This window comes from Pinus tabuliformis, chromosome 5_2, assembly GCF_031772625.1.
Source record: "Pinus tabuliformis cultivar Carrire ecotype Pingquan chromosome 5_2, CPIR1, whole genome shotgun sequence".
Lineage (NCBI taxonomy): Eukaryota > Viridiplantae > Streptophyta > Pinopsida > Pinales > Pinaceae > Pinus > Pinus tabuliformis.
The window spans coordinates 694,303,870-694,327,329 of NC_142306.1; the positions used below are offsets into that span (position 1 = coordinate 694,303,870).

The window sequence follows — 23,460 nt, forward strand, 5'->3', positions numbered from 1 at the left end:
CACGTGTTGTCACTCAAAGGGCGAGCGGGCGCTATTTCCCTCGCATGTTAGAGGACATTTATAATACTATAGAGGTGGAAATAGGAACTTCACTAAGTTCTCTGACAACTTTAATTTGATTGACAACTTTAATTTGATTAATAAATTCTTAACTTCTTGTGCTTACCCATTCAGAAGAAAAAACAAAAAGATTACGTATCACTCGAGAAAATGGAAGAACTGTCAATAAGCACACATCTCATACAGCTACAACTACAATCTTTGAACCCATTCTTTAAAGTATCCTACCGTTTCTTTGGTGTCCGTTTTAGGATCCAAACTAAATCCAAACGGCTGGCCATTCTTAAATTTCCCTGCTCATTTTCGAGTTCAAAATGGTGTGCTCCATGCTTGTGATCGTAGGGTATAACAGAAATGGCAGCCAACAGTACAGATGATGCCATCAGCCGCAAATCCTCGTGCTTCAAGTTTTTATTGTACCTTTTTTGAATGATAAACAGCCTGTACGATGCATAGCCATGATACAATTGACTTTCTGATATCCAAAATATCTTTGTTACCTTTGAATAGTAAGTCGCCATCATTTGGGGCTTAGTTTGTTGAATAAGCCTGGAGTGCATCCGGTGCGTTTGAGAAAGTAGCAAGAAAGACAGAAAATATTCTGCAGTACACTCCAATTGAATCATCTTGCAATTTATAAAAAATTATGTACAATTTGTAAGTCCAAAAAAGCCAAAATTTCAGGAATAAACTGTCTTTTGTCAGATGAACTTCCAACCAAGTTTTCTTTTGTGTTTTGTCAGATATGCTGCCAATGGTATCTGTTGACATTAAGGACAACTAGCATCAGTGCCAAGCATCAAGCATAAAGGACATACATCTTACAGAATATTTCTTGAATTTTCCCTGGTTTCTTCCCTCTTAACCTGCCATTACTCTCCTGAATATGCCTTGGATTTGCACCTGGCTGTATTTCTTTTCACTGTATTGTTATAATTTGCATAACATTCCCTCTCCTTTTTGGGTTGAATATTTTGTGAGTTTGCATCTCTCTTTTGGGTGATACAAAGCCACAATAAACTGAAACCCTAAACAATCCCTCAACTTCAAACAGATAATCAAGGCTGGCCACTGATACATTTAGTATGATATATTTTATTAAAAAATTAACGAAGACATATGAATTACACCTTACCATTCCCCTGATTCATTGGAGAACACCCCTCTTCCACAGTTCTTGGAGTTCTTGGAAGAGAAAGAAACAGAGATGTATCTGTATATGAAGTTGTTGCAATGTCCAAGAAGTAGAGGGCGAAAATCATGATACAACAACACAGAAACATGGGAATGGGGCCGAACGTCCAGAGAAACAGAGGGAAGGAGAAGTAGAAAGCTCTGAGCCCCAGAGACCAAAAATAGCTCGCTCTATTCAACGCTTGGCTCACATAGCACTGCCAGTGCCCTTCCCCAGGTTTGCCAGCGGGCACATTTATGAGAAAGCTGACATGGCTATAGTACCTAATGGACTGAACATTGAACAGAAATGCTATCAGAAAACAAACAAGAATGGCGAAATACTTGACAGAAGACCCCATTCTGCTGTCATCTCCGTATATAAAAGCAGCCGCCGCGCCCCCCGATCCAGAGCTGCCGACCAGTATGCCGATGAGGGAACTGAGAGTGATGGCCGTGGATGCAAGAAGAGTGGAGGCCATTATGTTGTTCCGCAGGGTTTGAACTGCCAGCACACCGTTCTTGATTCCGTCCTGGAAAAAAAGGACGAAAATCAAGAACCAACCATATAGTCTAGCAATCCAAACCAGTGAGCAGGGAATATGAGGGAATTGACTTACCGCCATCATTGTATCGACCCAGATTTCTCTGTTGAGGGCATTCAGTCCGATCACGGTGGTCGTGGGATGGCATTTTATTCTGTATAGAAGCCATGCATGATAGCTGCTCAACAAAAGAAAGCCTGCAGGGACCAGACCGAAATCCAAATCGTGCTTTTCGAAACCCATTTTCTGATTTAAAGATGGAAGTGGTTCAATCTCAATCCCAAAAGCTCCAGCAGAAATTGATGCCCTGCCAGGAATTTGGAAAACTGAACGCCGAAGGAAAAGTTAAAGGCAGCAGTTGTGGTAGAGTTTCATTTCAGCAAAATGACCAGAGACAGCGAAGCATTTCACGGCTCACAAGTGGAAGCCCGCCATGAACGCCAACATTGTGGGTAAAAAGTTGAGGGAATCGGCGGGCCTGGCCAATTGGGTACACATGTTTTGCTTGGTGGGTACTCAAGCGCTTTTGACTCGAACCCTTTTATTTAATTCGCCTCACTTTGCTAATTCCAGCTACTTTTGGCCGTCCACGCAATGACTTTCATTTGGTTGACTTTCATTTGGTTGATTAAATATATTAAAATTATTTAATCAAACTAGGTAACAGATGAAATGCTAATTTAACTTTCAAAAATTTAATATTTCAAACATTTTTTATATAAAATAAGTGATGAAATGCTAATTTAACTTTCAAAAATTTAGTATTTTAAGCATTTTTTATATAAAATAATTGTTTTGATAGTTTAATTTGTATTGATAGAATGTTTTACAGGTTTTTTTAAGTGTTAAATGTATTTATATATTTAAAAGTATATTATAAATAACCAAAAAAATGACAATCTCTTTAAAAAAAATTATATTACCCATTTAGATCCAAAAAAAATCTAACTACACTAATTTCAAAAAAAAAATTATAAAAAATCTAACTACACTAATTTAAAAAAAAATTATAAAAAATCTAACTACACTAATTTCAGTTTGAAGAGTAGACATTTTTAAAGGGTATATATACAAAGAAATAATGATAACTTTTCATTGAGTATATCAAATTTCTCTTCTTTTTTAAAAATAGTTATAAGTAGAGTTGGTTTGCGCGCGTGACAGGTGAATGGTTTAATCGTCCACCTCACCCTATCAAGTGACTAATTCATCCTAATTTTCAAAATAAAAATATATGAAATATTAATTAGTGGGAAGAAAGTGAAACAATATATAGCTACTGTAAATAGAGAGGTGGGATCAATCAAATTTTCACTTTAGTGTATTTTTAGATAAATACACATTTTCAAAAACTTATAGATGATTTGGATTTGGATCGTAAAGATTTGTGATTTATATTTTTTTAAAAATTTAGTGTATTTTTGGATAAATACACATTTTCAAAAACTTATAGATGATTTGGATTTGGATTGTAAAGATTTGTGATTTATATTTTTTTAAAAATTTATAATAGATAAGAGGAAATTTAAGGGATTTTTTGGATGGGAGTTTGTTGCGGTACCAGAGGATGACTAAAATATAGATTTATTTTTGCAAATTAGAATAATATTGTGAGAGGGGGGTGGGGTGAATTAATATTATATAAATTTAACAACTATTTAGCTAGTCAAACACATTCAACCATAAAATAGTGTATCAATCATATAAAGAATTGGACACATGATGTTTACATGGAAACCCATACAGCAAAAACCCACAAATATTCTTTAATTTTATTGTAAATGCAAGCACCAACTTCATTTTACACTAGATTTTGTAAGCACCAACTTGCAAGAGGCTCCAACCCCCTTTTTTTGTAAGCACCCACTTGTTGGAAGTAGCAACTCCCACTTGTTTGCAGGAACAAACCTACTAAAAGCACCAACCCCTTATCTTTACAAGCATCAACTTGAAGGAGAATTCAATCCCCCGAGTTACAAACACCTACTTGCTTTGATTCTCTGATTCAAGTGGATTTATTTCATACCATAGTATCTCCCTTATAATTCTGCAAATGGACGCAACTCTTTTTCAACGAATAAATCTCCAACACTCCAAAACAACAATTTTCTTGTACGCGACAACTTTAGATCTCAACCAATCTGCACATTCAATCTATGCTCAACTCACCTCTACAGGCTCTATCTCATATCTACTTCGAATTTTTGACATTTAAGGATTTCAACCTTGCCAAGCATTCCCGTGCACACACACTCTATCCTTTTTCTGCCCAACAGGAACTCAACTTCTTTATTTTTTCTACAAATTTTCTCCCTCTCACGAATGACTACAACACTACTTGTCCACTGTAGTGCTTTCACCTTCATAATCATGAGAACACGAGACACTTAAAATTCATGTCGTTTGATTTCTATTTTATACGCACAAACCTCAAAATTTGGCCCCAATTTAGACTTCTTTTATTTCAATTATTTAATTGTTTTGCATACCTAAAACCTCAAATTTTCTAATCTTAGCCCTTGAGTTCTAATCTCTCTGAAGCATATGTCTAAGAGCTAGAACCGACCACTTAAGCCCAGTAGGCACTTAACCTCACAGTTTATGCAATCCCACCTTCTCCCATTATAATGCTTTTCCAAAATATAGCATCTAGTCCTTCTTCAACCTATGCTTGGTAGTGTTATCTCGAATGTGCTCTAGCCCAGATGCCCTTGCATCTGCATCTGGATAAATTTGAGGATTAGGGATCTTGTCCCCTCTCCTTGACATCGATGCCTTACCACTAGATCACCTCTTGGCCCAGATACCCTTGGATCCAGATGAATTTGGGGATCCAATATTCGATCCCCACTTCGCTTCACCATCGAAACTACACCACCAAATGTCTCATGGCTCAAGATGTTACATCTTGGAGCTGATGTGGGGTCTACCTCCTTTATATCAATGTTGAATTATTATATTAACTTTATAATATTATATTATATTGGGTTTATAATAATATTAGAGTTTGTGATTAAAGCTTGTTATTGTTGATTTAGGTCATTTATATTAGAGTTTATAATATTAAAGTTTTTATTAGGGTCTATAACTAGTGTTAATTATATTAAAGTTTATAATATTAACATTTTTATTAGGGTTCATAACATTTAGTTTAATGATATGGATTTATATTTCAAAATCATATTAATAATGTGGTTGATATAAGTGAACAAGGATACATTAATCACATAGATTATCGCATTAGTAAATGTGGTTGATATAAGTGTTTGATATACCAAAGTGTTTTATATTGGTTTTCAACACAATTGTTACAGTATACAAAACCTATTGACAAGATAATTCTTTTTATGTTTTAACATAATCATCATTAACCAAAGTTTAAAGCAAAAAAATGCTACAAGTAGTGCAATAGAGTTTGGATTTGAACTTTTCAATGGAAAACCATAGAGTTTTTGTTTGAGTTTGCAATTTGGACAATAAATTTGAGCTTTTCAATTCAAAACCAATCATGCAAAATTAAAAGAGTCATGCAAAACTAGAAGAGTCGTACAATTTCAATGTTTCCACCATACCAACATCAAATTTTGTGAAAACAATTAAATAACAGTCACATGTAACATGTTCTAAATGTTTGAATAAATTTCCATACAATCATCTTCTTAATCTAATATGAATTTAATTTTTGTACAAAACCAAAATATTTTATAGTAATTTTCAACACAATTATTAAAATATACAAAACTTACTTGGAAGAAAATCCCTTTTATATTTTATCCCAAACATCATTCATCTCAAATGTGAGAAAGAGAGTGTAATAAGCACATCATAAAAAGTTGCATATTATTACACTTACATTTGCTAGACTACTCAACAATATATTTTAGATATTTAAATTAATTGCATGAACAAATAGTTAAAAATGATTTCATAAAGAAGGAAATCTTTAATTTATTCAACTTTCCTGCATGGTCCAGGTTCAAAGGCAAAAATAAATGGAGAAAAATCAACTCCAATAAAGTGAACAGATTTAACAAAATCCCTCCCTTCTTCTATTGGACATTTAGAAAGCCATATCCATGTCTTTTCCCTTAAATTATAAACTAATAGCTCATTACTCCACCCAATTCCATATTTGATCCCTTAAATTATAAACTAATAGCTCATTACTCCACCCAATTCCATATTTGATGTACACCAGACACCTCCTTCCTTCAAAATAAAAACTGAAGTGCTTCCATGGTAAGAGACGACCTTTAATTCAAAATGTTCCAGCATAGATTGTGACATCCTTGCAATTTCTCTATGAGATGAATCACCTGAACCTAATTTAGACTTGTAAATTTCTTATATAATAATACCATGGAAATCAGAAATGCATAAAGCTAAAAGCACTCGTCACCCACAAGTGAACATGACATAGTTCCTATTGTCATTATCCACATTCTCAGATGGTAATGGTAACAAAGAGGGTTTGAAAAAGGACCTCCCACTTTGGAGGCTGAAAGCGATGTTGCCCGTGTAAAAATGTATTTCCATAGTCTTTCAAAACAAGAAATGCTTGCAAAAAATAATCGTTTCCTTTAGGTGGGCTAATTCATCACATGTTTGTAGGAAATAAGGTACTCAGAGCCCTAGAAGGATACCATTTTTTTTCCCTCTCGGGACTGAGGGCCCAACAGGTTGACTTTTTATACATGACACTAGGCCTCGTCAAGCTGAAATATTTTACCTGCATGATTATCCTTGATCTCTCTCATCACCATCTACACCGAATTCATGGCTATCAATATTTGTGGAGCTATAGTTCTATTAATGCATGGAGGTAGTACATGCCAACTTTTGGATTTAGCCAAGTACAAAATCCAATGGGTGACACATACTACCCACATGCATTGATGAAGCTATAGCTCGACAACTATTGGTTGCTCCAAATGGATTATTTTGACACCATTTGATGAAAGGTAGTAGCATCTCGGCCAATTTCAGGGTTCACGGCATCCCATTGAGTTACAGTCCCATGAAAAGAGAAAGTAACAATTTTGATTCCATTTGAGCTAGCATTCCTACTAATTCCAGGGTAGCCGCAGTTTCTATGCCCTTAGTAAAGCAAAGCATTCATCCAAGTCATCAGAGGCAAAGGTAGCAACAATAGCTATAGGTGGTCAATAACCCCTAAGAGCCCAAGCAACCTTTGGAACCCTAGTTGTTGCCCAAATATCTATGGGTCTCAATCTGGCTAGAATGGGATATGAAATTGGCCGTTATGGACTTAAAACATATGTATGTGCTATAGCTGGTGGGGCTGCTTATTTGACTGGATATATGAAACCCTGGTCAGCCTCTAGCTCTATGTCTTCTTTATAATCTGAATATTGTTAGGATATTCCAATACATAGGAAATAGTTAAGTATAACTTTGTCTAGTGTAGAGTTAGGTAAAGTGTGTTTCATTACTATGTACTTTTGTAACTTCCAATCTGACGGTTGTGATATGTAGTGATCCAACGGTTCATTCTCTCCTCAGTATTACCGACACTTGATCCATGGCTTAACACCCGATTGGTCCATGATCTCTATTTAAGGAGCATGGAGGGTCATTTGTAGGGTAACCGTTCATGAGAGAAGCTTATGTAAATTTTCATTCTTTTATTAATAAATTGCCTAAAGTGGCCGCGTTGGCTCAGGCCGCGGACTGTTTCCCTCTTTGAGGGTTTTAACCATGTCAACAATACTGGTGTATTGATCTGTGATTTGTTTGTGAGCGGTGTCCTTTGGTGTTCTATCTGAGGAACTTACCCTATAAATTCCTACATGGTATCAGAGCTATTTGAGGGCCGCATCCATTGGTGATCCAAATCTGAAGCCGGTAGAACTGTATCTGACTATAGTTTCCTAGATCTACTGTTACTGACTACTTTCTGGTCGAGAGCACTGCTCTATTGTCTTAGGAGCATCTGTTCAAGTGAGGAACCCCTTTTGTTTGACGCGAAAAGATTTCTAGTAGCCCTAGCTACGCAATTTTTAAGATCTGGAGGTGTATAATGTTTATTTGCAGTTTTTAATTATTTTCTCTCTGTTTATTTCGGTTTATTTAGCTCTTTGGTTTTTTTAATTACTGGATCTATACCTTTAATTTCTACGTATGCTCTTTGCCTCACGAGTCTGTGCGATCTGGGCAAATCAAAAATAGAAAGGAAGGTTTTTTCTCATGCGTATGCTCTTTTCCACTGCGTCTTAGTGAGATCTCGGAAAATCAGAAACTTTGAGAAAAATATTTAGTCTCCAGCTAAAGCTAACTTCAAGTTGTAAGGTTTTTTTTTTGTATGTCCGTGTCGGGGTTTGTGTTTTTTTGTTTTGTAGGCAAAAAAAAGAGCTTTCTCAAGTAAGTACGCACCCCAAAGCTTTAGTGACTTAAAAAAAAAAGAAAACCCTTCCTCTTTTCCAAAAATTAATAACCTTTTAATCTAGCTCACTTGGTCCAAAGCACAAGGGCTTCACTGAGTGAGCAATACCATAACACGTTGGTTCATATTGGGGGATATATATTGAGGAAACAATAGCATAGTATATTGGGGGATATATAGGGGGTAAAGGGTTTTTATATTGGCAGGTATAAAAAATGGACCTCAAAGTTAATGAAAATATATAAAGGGGTATAAAAAATGTTAATGAAAAAATGGATACCTACAATATCTAGTGTAAGTAGGGGTTTTTTAAACTGGGAAGGTGTATTGGGTTTGTATTGGTAGGGGGTTAAATAATGTTATTCTTAGGGGTATTTTCCAATATGTAGTCAAATAAGGGTATCGTTTAATATGCCATGAACGCACGTGATAGGTTAGAGGTTCATTGATTGAAGCCCCCGTGGTCCAAAGCTACTTTATGAGAATAGAGGTCTTGAGTTCAAGTCTTTCTTTTTGTTGAGCTAATTAGATTAAGTTTGGAAAGGGTGCGGATTTTTTTTAAATATAACATTATCATTCATTTCCGCACATTCCCGCACTTCGTCGGCATCTTCAATAACTTTTCTTCAAAAATCCATAACTTCTTCATTCGGAAGCTGATTTTTTTTAATTAGTCTAATTTTTCGAGATCTTTTGATTGGAACACTTAGTTTCAACATCTATAGCTTTAGTTTCTATTAAAATGGAAAGTCCATGTTAAGTTATTCTTGACAACATGAACTTCTTCCAATGGTGGTCCTACATTGTGGATTTACTTAGAAGTAAAGGTATTTATAGAATAGCCTCAAACCAAGAAAAGAAACCGAAAGATGAAGATAAGGTAGCCAAATGGGAAAATAGGCAAGATCAAGCACATGGGTTGATAGGGATGTTTATTTCCAGACCTTATATTCCATATCGAAAAACTTGATACTCCTAATGAAGCAATGAAACAGATCACTAAAGTTTTTGGAATTAAAAGTGAACTTAGAGCCCATCAACTCGAAAATGAGTTGCTTACATTGGACCCCAATAATTTTTCTTCCATTGAAGATTTTTTGTCCAAGTTCAAGACCCTTAGACTTCTCTTGGAAGGTGTTAAGGTTAAGAAAGAACATAGTAACCTTATCTATTCCATTCTTACTAAGTTGGGACCAGCCTACTCTATGTTTGTTTCCCACTTTCATTCTATAAGAGAAGCCTTCATTTCTCATGGACATGACTACAAGTCCCCTTCCTTTGATGCCTTTTATGATTCTTTAATAAGAGAACAATAAAAAGTCTTACATCTTGGTCTTCTTAATCTTGGAAACTCTTCTAAGAAAGGCTTAGCCACCTAGAAGCAACCAAATTCAAAGAATCCTAAGAATTCGTATCCTAAAAAGAATGGTCCTAAACAAAACAAGGGTCCTAACCCATTTCAGTCTCAAAATGAAAAATCATTTCAACAAAATGATAAGGCAAATAAAAACAAAGGGAAGAAGACTGATAGACATTGCCACTTTTTTAATCGAGATGACCACTTAGAATCCAAATGCTTTAAGAAGATGGAAGCCTTGGAAGAAGCAATGAAGAAGCATAACATCCATTTGGAGCACTCAACAACTTCAACTTCATCTTCAAGAATAACACTTTTTGCATGTGGTTGTCAAGCATCTCAGTATGAACATGCACTAAATGTATCTTCTTCTTCTCATTCTCATGAGTGGCTCACTGATTCTGGAGCTTCTTCTCCCATGGCAAAAAACAAAGCCATGTTTTCTTCTTTAAATGATTGTAATACCAAAAATATATATGTTGGTGATGATAGATCTCTTAGTATTGTAAGGACTAGAAATATTCATATAGACAATGGTTAATTCAATGATGTATTATGTGTTCCAACCTTATCCTGCAACCTTCTATCTGTATATTAGATAACTCATTCAGGTGAAGGTAAAATCGTTGAATTTTCACGTCACGATGTTGTAATTAAGGACCTAAGAGATCCTAGACAGATTTTAGCTACTGACATTGCTGATGATTCTACAAGGTTGTATAAGTTTAACAACTTTGGGCCATCAAATCTTCCCTCGGTATTTGTTGCTCATAATAATGAAGTGAGCAAACTTTGGCATGAGCAATTTGGTCACTTAAACTACCGCTCCCTTCAGAATCTATGTAAAGAAAATATGGTGACAGGTCTTCCAATGGTACCTTGCAGAGATGGTGTTTGTTCCGAATGTGTACTTGGAAAACATCATCGGGATAGTTTTGAAAAATGTGCCTCTTGGCATGCCTCAATCCCTTTACAACTTGTGCATAGTGATTTATGTGGTCCACTTCTAGTTGATTCATTCTCTGGCTATAAGTATTTCTTAACTTTCATTGATGATTTCTTGAGACGCACTTGGGTATACTTCTTAAAACTCAAGAGTGAAGTATTTAACATGTTCTTAGCCTTTAAGGCATTTGTTGAAAAACAATATGGACATCAAATTCTTAAGCTAAGATCTGATAATGGCAGAGAATATGTTAACAATAAATTCATCAACTTTTGCACTGAGATTGGAATTCGAATGCAACATACTGTTCCATATACTCCACAACAAAATGGTGTAGTTGAAAGGAAGAATCGCATCTTAAAGGAAATGGCTAATTGTATGCTTCAATCTAAAGGACTTAGTCTTAATTTTTGGGAAGAAGCAATTAACTGTGTAAATTACATAATAAATCACACTCCTACTAATGTTTTAAAGAATATCACTCCAGAAGAAGCATGGAGCTCAATTAGACTAGATGTAAATCACTTTCATCTTTTTGGAAGTGAAGCATGGGCCCATATTCCAGATGAGAAACATAAAGCTTTAGAACCTAAGAGTGAAAAATGTATTTTTTTTGGATATTCTAAAGATGTCAAAGCATACAAACTTATTCCACTTAAGTCCAAAAATGTTATCACTAGCATTTGCATCTGATGTTGCAAAGGAAACGCCGTAAGGCATAAAGTGTGGAAGTGTGGAAGAATAACAGTAAAGTGTGTACGCCATAAAGTGTGGAAGAATAACTACATGTGAATGGACATTGTTGAAAGTAAGGGTGGATGATAATGATTTACAATTGATATTTTTAGTTATTTGTATTCTGAGTAAGGATATTTTGTAAATAATAGTAGTGTGTAGAAAAATAACTAAATGGACATTGTTGAGAGCAGGGGTGGATGATAATGAGTTACCGTTGAAAGTATTAGTTCTGTATTTTGAATATGGATATTTTGTAAATAATAATAGTGTGTAGAAGAATAGAAACATGTGAATCAACATTGTTGAAAGCAAGGGTGGATGATAATGAGTTATAGTTAATGTCATGTCACAGGTTATCCGTTATCCCCATTATCCATTTAATTGTTGTTCATGTGAACATGTTTTTGTATATTATTTTAAGGCTTTTTTTCAAGTTTCAGTCTTGAGTCTCCTCAACTTGCCAAACCAATTACTATGAAGAAAATATATTAACAATTTTGCCATTCCTATGACATTTATATTAAAGAGACCTATAATAATATTTCTGGAATTCATATGAAAACTATGTTAAAAGAAAGACAGATAAAAATATTATAAAGCACTTCTCAACTTCCCAAACCAATGATTATGAAAAAATATATTAACAATGTTGTCATTCCTATGATAACTATATTAAAGGGACCTATAATAATATTTCTGCAATTCATATAACAACTATGTTAAAAGAAGGACAGATAAAATATTATAAAGCACAACAAAGAACTTCTAAAAACAAGATTACACCGGGAACATTCACTGGCATCGTTGTTTCCGAGATAAAAAAAATATTATGGTGAGGACGTGGTCTGAATTCCACTATTCCATTTTCCTAAAAAGCATAAAAAACACATTCAAATCATCCAATGAAACTCTTACTTATAAAGATAAGCCTTTATGGATTAGATTGCACCACAAAAATGTGGAAGAGTAGCCTACGATTGATCACCACAATGAATAGTCTTAATATGCTAGAGGGGCCTGTCATATCTTTTGAATTGGTCTTCAACAATTTCCAAGACAAGCCACACATGTAGACTCAACACCAACCTTTAGTTTACTTATAAAATTGCTTGAAAATGATGCAACTTAAAAGCTGAATTTGTTGGATGTTCACTTTGTAATTGGGGCTGCCTCGGCAAAGACCCCTCCTATCTTTTTCAAATAAATAAAACTTATATCCGTTACAGTTAAAAAAAAAACAACAACAATGTGCATGCACTATTCAGTACGACATGGATCCTAGCCCTTAGTAACGAATGGAGCAAGGACTACTATGTGACTCTTGGACATTGCCATTTATGCTGTGAATTTTCTTTTCTCAAGAGCAGACAATAGTAGCATTTATATATATATGTATGCCAAGGAAAAGAAAAAAATAATAAAAATGTTATAAGCTTTATACTGTACGAAAAAAGGATGTCCATACTGTTCAAACATGCAAATGTATTATATAAACATTGTATCAAAATGCACGCCTTATAAACAAAAATGTCCTAACAAATTCTATATGGCTAAGAAATGCTTCCATCTGGAAAATCTTGGGGAAGAAAATCATTTTATTAAGAGGTATGTCAAATGGAGATAAGAAAATTCCTTTAGAGACTGAAAAATTTCTCCATCCAAATACAAAAAGCAACTGATTTCAGTATAATCTCTTAGGGTCCATTTCATTAAAAAGGCATGGATAAACAATTGCAACAAGAAAACATATTTAAAAAACACTGCCAGTTATACAAGATCTTGCTTCCACTAGTGCGTGAATATTCAGTGTGTAGGGGAAACTTGCTGATATAGTTGGCACAAGTGAAAACCACCTATAGTCATTCCCAATAAGTATGAAATAGTGTAAACTCAAACTTTCCTTTTCTAAAACAGGTCTTACAAACAAAGAGGTACCGTGTCCACCAAAAAACCAAATCCAAGCTGCAGAAGAAATCCAGTAACAAAAGCCAACTCTAAAGTCTAGACACAATGATATATGAGAAAGAAAATAATGAAATAGAAGCATTGTCAAATATCCACCATGCGTTTCCCCTGATATCATTTTGGAGAATGATCAGTACAAGTCTCTCCTATTCCAAATATGTAAATTTCTAGTTAAGAATGTAACTTCAAGCACCAGTTATTGTACATTGAAAATTCTAACAGCTATAGCAGAAAAGGCACACATTTTAAATAAGACCTATTAAGAAAAAAAAGATTTACAGAGTGTTAGAAAGCTACAGTTCAACAATAATCATTAATTATTGGAAGACTGGAAGTAGTCAAACATATTCATATCAAACCAATCCAAGAAGAGCATTGGGGGTTTCCCAACGAGCCTCACATTTTTTCCACATCGCATGCAAAGACTCTGGATCTCATGAAGGGGATTGGCTGCCTCTTCATCAGCATTCACTGCCTCAGTTGCATTTCCAACATCAGCAATAACTGTATCCTTCCCCATTGGCATTGTTTTGACTGACCGCGTGTTCAAAACGACCAACAGCAAGATTTGCTTAAATAGAAAACATGTGCCAGCACTTCATGTCAATCCCCAACTATCAGTAATGAAATCCTTTAGACAGAAATAGATATTTGTGCCAATCAAGAGCCATCTAAATTTGTTTATCAAAAGACATAACAACCATGACAGAAGCTTTTTACAAAACAGACAGCATATTTCATATCTTCCACATAAACAGTCTTGGAAGAACTTTGAATGGCCAACAAATTGAATTCAGGTGACAAGATTGGATGTACTCTACAGAAGGCTTCTTATCTAATTTCAGAGTATGTTCACAAAATGTTCACTATATCCTGAAGACTTTTTACAAGAGAATCCCTAAGTGACTCAAGGACGGTATGAGTGGAGCTACATAACAGACTTAAGGCACGAGGAAGCAGTTACCATATTTAGGAATCCTAAATATGGCCTATATCTATTACATAACACGAACGCGCGCCTTAAATGAGCAGTTGCAGGGAGTCTAAATGCCTCTGGAACCTTCTCAAACCTGCTATCTTGCTTTCGATTAATCCTCCGGCGTATTGATTGTCACTGAATATCTTGCATTGGCTTTTACTTTCCGCTTCTCTCTCCTTTCGTATATTAGCAATTGTCCCAAAAGTACAAAGAGAGGCCGATAGGATTATTAAATTGGAATTGTTGAATTTTTCCAGAAGAGTTAATTGATTACCCATGAAAATCCCCAAATCAGTAACAACTTATTTTCCCCTCTTACTGTTTCAAAATATTAGAGAAAAGGTTCCTCTGCAGGTAACGCGACACATTAACGTGGCCTGAATTAGGGGCAGAACTGTAAATGGCGAATAACCCCATATCTCTGTTCTGAAACTTTTTCGTCTCTGCTACAGTATAGCAGCCGCGGCAGTGATGACCGGAATAATTGCCATATGCCACTCCACGGATTTGATTTTGCGTACATGATTGACTGCCAGCCGGTGACGGATCATTCGAGGTAACAGGAATTTGCTGCAACTGAGGTGCCATCTTCAAATTTTTCACATCGAGATTCAACAACGTCTTTCTCCCTTCACAGTTATACGGTGGCTCTTCTAAATGTGTGCATTTTCATGAATATTTAAATGAGCGAGGGCAAGTGCAAGTGCAAGGTCTCACACGGAGAAGAAAGACATGAAGAGTCTCTGCAGGGAAGAAAGACATGAAGAGTCTCTGCGAAGAGTCTCATCGCCAGCAGAAGAGTCTCATCGCCAGCAGGCAGTCTCTGCAAAGAGTCTCATCGCCAACAGAAGAGTCTCATCGCCAGCAGGCCAGGCCTGGCCTTTCATGGCCCATTACCATGGGAAAAAAACCGTTTTTCTATGAAAAAAACAGATTAAACGAACGGCAAAAAACACTCCAATCATCTAACACACATAATCAATGGCTTAGGATCGCACACGTCACATTCCAGGGATGTCTTTCTCAGAGGGAATGCCTTACGGCGTAATTAGAAGAGATGTAAAGTTTGTTGAAAATATATTGGCCTACGAGCCTAGTTCGGCGGATGTGCCACCTCTCTCTATCCCTTATACTTCTGAAAATATTTCTTCTTCATATGATGAAAATGATGATGACAATCCTCCCCCACCTTCTCAGGATCCTCCTTTAGCTCCTTAGCTTCCAAAATGGGTCCGTGCTACTCGAGATGCAGCAGGTTCTCTTTCCGATGATCCTACAGATCAGCGACGTACACGTTCTCAGTTCGATAGAGCCTCTTCTTTACTAGCTCAAGCTTTAGCTAATTATGGTTCTGACACCTTTGCAGAAGCTTCAAGCCATCTAGATTGGGATGCAGCTATGAATGAAGAATATCATTCATTATTGGCAAATGATAAATGGGATCTTGTTCCCCTTCTAAAGGGACGAAAAATTGTTAGATGCAAATGAGTTTACAGAACCAAGTATGGACTAGATGGAAAAGTTGATAAACATAAAGCTCATCTTGTTGCTATGGGTTTTTCACAAGTTGAAGGCATTAACTATACTGAAACTTCTCCCCTGTTGCCAAAATGAACTCTATCTACCTTATTCTTTCCCTTGCTACCTCTTTCAAATGGGAAGTCCATCAAATGGATGTTAAATCTGCCTTCTTGTATGGGGACTTGCATGAAGAAATCTATATGGAACAACCTATTGGCTTTATACAAATAGACTCCAGCCTTGTATGTCAACTTAAGAAATCCCTTTATGGTCTCAAGCAAGCCCCTCGGACTTGGTATGCCAAAATGGATAGCTTTCTTTTAGAAACTGGATTTTCTAGGTGTCATTCTGATAATACTGTCTACACCAAGAAAGTGGGCAAGTATCTTATCATTCTTGTTCTTTATGTTGATGATCTTATCCTTACTGGTAGTGATCCCAAACTCATAAACCATGTGAAGTCCAGCCTTAAAAGGAAGTTTGAAATGACAGACTTAGGACACTTGCATTATTTTCTTGGTCTTCACGTCTTGCAATCCAAGGAAGGTATTTCCCTTTCCCAGTCCAAGTATGCATGTGATATTCTACACCATTTTCACATGGAAGATTGTAAGCTAGCCCCTTCTCCCTTTCAATCCGGAGCCAAACTTTCAGTCACTTGTACTTCCCCTGAAGTTGATGCTACCTTATACCGTCAAATTATAGGAAAACTTTTGTATCTGACCCATACTCGTCCCGACCTTTCCTTTGATGTTGGCATTATTGCTCAGTTTATGTAAAACCCACATGAAAGTCATTGGAAAGAAGCTAAAAGAATACTTTGTTATGTTCGAGGTACAATTCAGTTTGGGATTCATTATAGTGCAGAAGCATCTCCTCTATTGGTTGGTTTCACTGATTTTGATTGGGTTGGTGACCCTGATGATTGGAAGTCTACTGCAGGTTATGTGTTCACTCTTGGTTCAGGACCTATTACATGGGCTTGCAAGAAACAAAGTGCCATTTCTCTTTCTTCAACAGAAGCAGAGTATTGTGGTGCCATAGAAGCTAGTAAGGAAGCCCTGTGGATTTGTCAGATCCTGTCAGAGTTTGGCTTTCAGCAACAGCATCCGACTACACTTTGGTGTGACAATAAAAGTGCCATTCAACTATGCAAAGATCCAGTCCAACATCGCACAACAAACACATTGAACTTCACATGCACTTCATCAGAAAGCTCATTCATGACCATGTTCTTGAAGTGCAATATTGTTCAACATATGATCAAGTTGCAGACATCTTTACAAAGGCTCTCACAGAGGCGAAGTTTACTAAACTTTGATTCATGGTTGGAGTTCAGGAAGTTGTCACTAAGGGGGGATAGACTCTAATGCCTCCTTCATTCTCCTATTGTGTCATATTTGTACATCCTTCAATCCTATTGCAAGTTGTTCTTAAGGGGGCATGTTAAGATTTTCCACCACATAGGAAATAGTTAAGTATAACTTGGTCTAGTGTAGAGTTAGGTAAAGTGTGTTTCTTTACTATGTACTTTTGTAACTTACAATCTGACGGTCACGATATGTAATGATCCAACGGTTCATTCTGTCCTCGGTATTACTGACACTTGATTCGTGGCTTAACATCCGATCGGTCCATGATCTCTATTTAAAGAGCATGGAGGGTCATTTGTAGGGTAATCGTTCATGAGAGAAGCTTATGTAAATTTTCATTCTTTTATTAATAAATTGCCTGAAGTGGCTGCGTTGGCTCAGGGCATGGATTGTTTCCCTCTTTGAGGGTTTTAACCACGTCAACAATACTGGTGTATTTCTGTGATCTGTTTGTGAGCGGTGTCCTTTGGTGTTTTGTCTGAGGAACTTACCCTGTAAATTCCTACAAATACAGGGGATATGCAAGTGGGTCTACTCGAATATAGACTGGGTCTTGATCTAGAGAACGATAAAGGGAAGGATACTTATGTAGAATTTACTACAATTAGGGATGGAATTTGACATTTATACATTTAGAATTTTCTGATCCCTACATTTCCTAACATGGGAAAACGTATTTTTGACATCCAACAATTTTTTGAAAACGTCATTACACCCATTTATTTTAAATCTACCAATACCATATGTTGGGTGTGGAGCCTGATTATCTTCTATATTCAAAGGTCTCAGCCAGATGTATACCCCAAGAAGATTGTACACCCCTGCACGTGGGGGGGTGCGGGGGGGACTTGTCCCCCTTGTGGGGGTTTCGGGGGGGTCGATCCCCCTCAGTTGGGGGGTCCAGGGGCCAGTGGTCCCCTGGAGGGGGTTCGGGGGTAGTGCCCCTGGAGCTAAAAACAGATGTAAAATTGCCTTGTAAAAGTCTAGTAATTTCTAGTCAATCTCGGTCGTTCATTAGGCGGATGATCTGACGGTAGAAGTTCTGTTTAATTTAGGGTTTTTTGCCCTAGAAGGGAACCCCTCACTATATATGAGGGAATTGTATTGCGTCTATGTATCTCTGTATTTTGAGTGAGGAAGAGAGAGAAGATTGAGAGTGAAGAGGGCGTTACAACGGATCTGCTGTAGGTTGTATCTCTTCAGTTTGCTGGATAATATAAAAAGAAGGACTAGCTGTTTCTCCGTGGACGTAGCCCAAACTGGGTGAACCACGTATATCTATGTCTCTCTTGTTTTATGCGTTTTCTGTGTTTATATTTCTACAATATTTTATGTGTTCCATTGCTCTGTAATACATAATTTTCTAACACCATATGCTCCAGGGCTCGGGCGTTGTTGGCAAGTTGGTGTTTACTTGAAAGTTGGAGTTGGAAATGGGCCTAAATCCTAAATCCTCATTAAACAACAAGTTGCAACTGCAAGGACAATCAAGATTCGATAGCTATAACTTATCACTATACAGGATAGGCTTCGGGCGACATGAGACTCATGAGTCATGACAATGTATCATTTATTGTTGGGTGCATACTAGTAAAACAATCCTCATCCCATAATAATTTCCTACAAATGCACTACATGGTCTATATTTCTCTTAAATTGTAGATGGGTCAAGCCTGGAGCGAGTCAAGTCTACAGTCTTGTGCTTGTGCAGTGGCCATACGTAAAGGATCCATACGTTAAATCACCGATCGACCATTAATATGTATGTATCCATTTCCATAGACTTTACAACAAATCATTGAAATGTCAAGGACATGCGTTCAATGCTATAAAGGAGTGCATTCAACAAGTGTAATGTAACGACTCATCAATGTCAAGTTTCGCTTTGATAAATTTTTGGTGATTTTAAAAATCATTTTTGAAATATATAAATGAATTGTGTTTAAATAAACTCCAACCCTGCTCGGGAGGAGAGAAAATAATATATATATATATATATATATATATATATATATATATATATATATATATATATATATATATATATAGATATATATATATATATATATATATATATATATATATATATATACCTTTGTCAACGGACAAGACACCGACGATTTTGTCGAGGAGGAATTACAGACACTGTTGCAGAGCTCTAAACCCCACCCAAAGGCGAAACTCGAATCGAATTCCAAAAATTTGATCAACTCTCTAAAATTAAAAAGAAAAAATTCATATGCATCACATTTTGATCCACCTACCTCCTCTCTTTGCAATAATTTCATAAATCTTTTACTCCATTCCAGATAGCTTTCAAACAATCTTTTCGAGTTTCTTTATGTTTTCTACTTTGTGTGACACACATCTTTTTAAACCTATCGATAATTAAAATATATGGTTTTAAATTAAAATTTAAAGTAACTTTCCACATTATCATATTGAGATATGTTTACCTTCCCCTCATTTCTACACATGTTTTTTTTATAATCTTTGATCAATAAAAGCTATTTATGATTAAATACAAAAACTATGAAGTTCATTTTACAATCTAAGTATTAGACTTTCGGGTAAAGTTATTTTCCAAATAGGTAGTGTTTATTCTATAATAACATGCACTAGTGTGATCAATTGACATTCAACATCATTATTGTCTCTTTAGTTGATATTTGTTTTAGAATAAATCCCTCGCCCTCTGTCCAATGAGGTGAGGGATTCCATTCTACTTCTTCACCATCTCCCTCTCCCTATTTGAATGAGTGGGTCATTCAATATTCTTATCAATATCCTTCCTCTCGGTCGGTGAGTGGTTCATCGATCACCCTTTCTCTATGCATGAAGGTCAATAAAGCTCATATTTTTTAAAATTTTATGTTTCTTCAAGACTTTAGAACTTTCCCACCAATAAGCAAGTCCTAAGCATCTCACCAACAATACATATATAGTGCACATTAATAAACTTGGCAACATTTTTTCAAACTATTATCAATGGTGGACTTAATTGTATAGTGCACCCTACCCATGTATACTTAATAACATAATTATCTACATGCTAACACCTATGACCTCAAAATGAAAATTGTGGCATTAAATACCCTTATTTTTGAGTAAAATCCACTAGAATCAACCTCAAAGAAAAAAGTGGTGCTCTCATAATCGCTCCTTTTTGCAAGCTTAGAATGAAAATATTTTTCCATGATGGCATAAATCCTCATAAAGTTGCATACAAACACCTTAAAATGACCCTCAAAGCAATAAGTTGTGTTGCCAATCTCACAAACTTTTAGAGAACTAGAATTATAGCTTGTTTGAAATTGTGGCCTCGAAAACCAATATCATTTTAATTTTCCTAAAACTCAACGCTTGAAATGAATATTGATTCTAGCAATAACACCCATTTTTTTGTTAACATTACAACATGTTTGAAATCATGGCCTTAACAGTCATTAATGTTACAAACCACTTGTTGCACATAGTGTTGTCATTAATCACAACAATATGTTATTTATTTCAAAGGGGATGTAGTGGATAGTAGCAGGAGGATTGTCCTTGATGATCAAAGAAGCAACATGTCTCTTCATGAAGTATTATGACTACTTGACCTTCTGGAAGGTCTCATTACATGAGGATAGGGGTCCTTGAAGTTATTTGAGTTTTTGATAAAGTTAATATGCTAAAATTATCGAGATTGGTTCATTATAATGTTTGTCATCCATATGAATGCTTCTAGAGAAGAAAAAGTGGAGGAATTAGCTCACAGAACTCATTTTACCAACTAGACCCGTTGGGTATATTAAACAACCTAACATTTAATTGTCAATACGGGAGTTTGTAAACTTAGAGGACTAGCACCGGAAATGCCAGAGAAGGACTTCAATGACCCGCACTAGTTAATACAATGACACCACACTATTCTGGAAACTGGATTCACTCAAGAAAAATACTTGTCACAAAATATGATAGAAAAATTAAAGCATGCCTTGCAATCAATATGAAATTAATGCTAGAAAATGAAATATGTTCCTGTAATCAAGACTCTAATGCTTTAAAAAGAACAGAAGGGATGACATTCTATTATACTTATAAATTTGATTCCTTTACTAAAGATATCTCATTCCCGTACTAGAGTAACCACGTGCCTATACTGAAATGAGTCTCATTTGTTGGACACCTAATCCTCTATGGGTTAGTGTGGAATGTGAATAACCACCAAAGTCTAAGAGACCACTTGGAATATGAATCAAAGGGTCGCACCATGTACTATAAACGTATATCATGTCAATAATATATGCAATCAAATGCTTATCTTTCTATTTCGCTGTTTACATTCCATGTGAGTTTAACATGGTATTAGAGCGTCAGGTTTGTAGGTCCCCAATTTAATCTTCTCCTTGAATAGCATTGGCCCGTGTTACATACAGTTCTAAAATTCAATTAAGGAAAAGGCGCTCCCTGCCATCTCTGTCTGTCAACAAAGTTCCTTGCTACCCTACTCAAATTAGAACCATTAATTTTATGGTGTAGTGATTTCAGGCATTTCTCTACCTCCTACTGCGGTAACCTAGAATTTTCTATCAGTGGCAGTGTAGGCATTGCACTTTGTCCTTGGTCCATATACTCATCAAATATTCCATTATGGCTAGCCGGACCGCCTGACTGCTCTAGCATAATGCTTCCTTAAGCCATTTATTCACATCGATTAAACCCCAGGCATTATACTAGCAGCGGCCATAGCAAGCACGAGTTTCCTTGAGAAGTTGGGTTTGATTTCTCCTTACACTTGCTGTTGAGCGGGCTATCAGTTACCTGGGTCAAATCTCTGCACTGAAGGGATGAAATAACTAGTGAGGCAAGTTGAAATTCCTTGCTACATTTTTTGGAGGGTCTAAGCATACTTCTTTGCTGATTCAAATGGTCTGAGAGTGAGACTGTTAGTTGTTCGTATGGTCTGGGGAGAAGTTACTTCAATGCAAGAATATTTGTTGCCCACAAGGTTCACGAGACCTCTATTTTGAATTATCAAGGACATGGTTGAGTCATTTTTTGATGCTAGTGGTTGTTGTAAGGACCTGCGACTTACTTCTGTTCAGATTTGAGGTGGTGGGTGCTAAGAAAAGACTGTCAACTAGCATGGATTTGTGCCTCCATTTATGGGCAGCGTAATCCTCAAACTAAACATGGAGCCCACTCATTGTTTCTCAGGATAAAATATCGATGTATATAGAAGAAAATGAAGCATGAACATGTTGCCTACCTTGGATAGAAGAATCATCCAGGCCTGAGAATTCAAAAGCCTCGTGGTAAAGTTGTTATTGGCACATTCTATACCATATAGAGCAGATGTGGAACCCATTTCATCCATGTCAGCACAATCAACAAAACCACTCTTGTTGATATTCAAACATGTCTACAACATACACAGGAAAAGGTAGAATTTTGGAACTTGAATCTCAGCTTCAACAAGAAGAATTACAATAGTGGAGTCATCATTTTGAACCTGTTCCTATTCAAAACATTGAAATAGGCTCCCATAAGAAACAAGTTGACTCAGATACAGTGCCAAAAGAAGTAGCAGATTTGTATGTCGATGTAAATGTTCGTGTTCCACTTCCCAAGCCAGTCATCAGACCTTGGGAAGAGATTGTCCACGAAAATCACAGAATAGACCCTAGATATCATAAGGAGGTGTCCTTTCATATTCCAGATTATTCCAAGCCCATTCAATTCCATAGTGCTAGGTTTCTTCATGATAGTTCACCTTCAGTTGTTTCAGATTCCGGTCCTCTTCCACAACAGCCACAATAGATTGTTAAATGCCAACATTGTGACAGAGTTGGCCATATGAAAGATCATTGTTTTTATCTCCATAAATGAAATCACTGTGGTAAGCATACTCATTCTTCACACAGAGGCTTCAAAAACAAGCCTCCTGCAAGAACAAAGCTTCATCTTGGATGGATTACTTCTTGGCAATGGGCTTCAACAACCAAGAAGATATTTCACTCATACAATAGGATTTGTTCTCTAATATTGAAAAGTCTTTTAGTTGAGTTTTTTCCATCTTCTCACCTTGTATCTGACAAGAGGGGAAATGATGGTCAGCTGCAAGCTTCAAATCCACATCAAGCGAGTCTGAGCCACAACCTACCATACCATATTGAGAGTTGTAGCCAGAGACAAAGATGCCCCTGAGAATTCCTTCGATTGATGATCAACCTTAAACCATTTATGCGGGGTTGATACATCTCTTCAAAGAATTGTGGAAACGTCCTCTAGTAGAAGACTTCAACTTCTTGCTAGTTTGGAAGAGTTCTAGGAATTTCATTAAGCATTCCAGAGTTGGTGGTTATCCTTAAACCATCACAGGTTGAGACCTCCCTTTTCAGGTTGAGGTTCTCCC

At 36.3% G+C, this 23,460-nt stretch overlaps 1 protein-coding gene across 1 annotated transcript; it reads right to left on the reverse strand.

The window, feature by feature from the left end:
* Positions 1-288: 288 nt before the first annotated feature.
* On the reverse strand, positions 289-2,222 carry LOC149161024 (uncharacterized). The gene is made up of 2 exons (XM_089435469.1): positions 1,854-2,222; positions 289-1,766 (listed from the first exon to the last, which is right to left on the reverse strand). The coding sequence occupies exons 1-2, from the start codon at positions 2,019-2,021 to the stop codon at positions 1,185-1,187; spliced, it is 750 nt and encodes a 249-aa protein (XP_089291595.1). The 5' UTR covers positions 2,022-2,222; the 3' UTR covers positions 289-1,184.
* Positions 2,223-23,460: the final 21,238 nt, after the last annotated feature.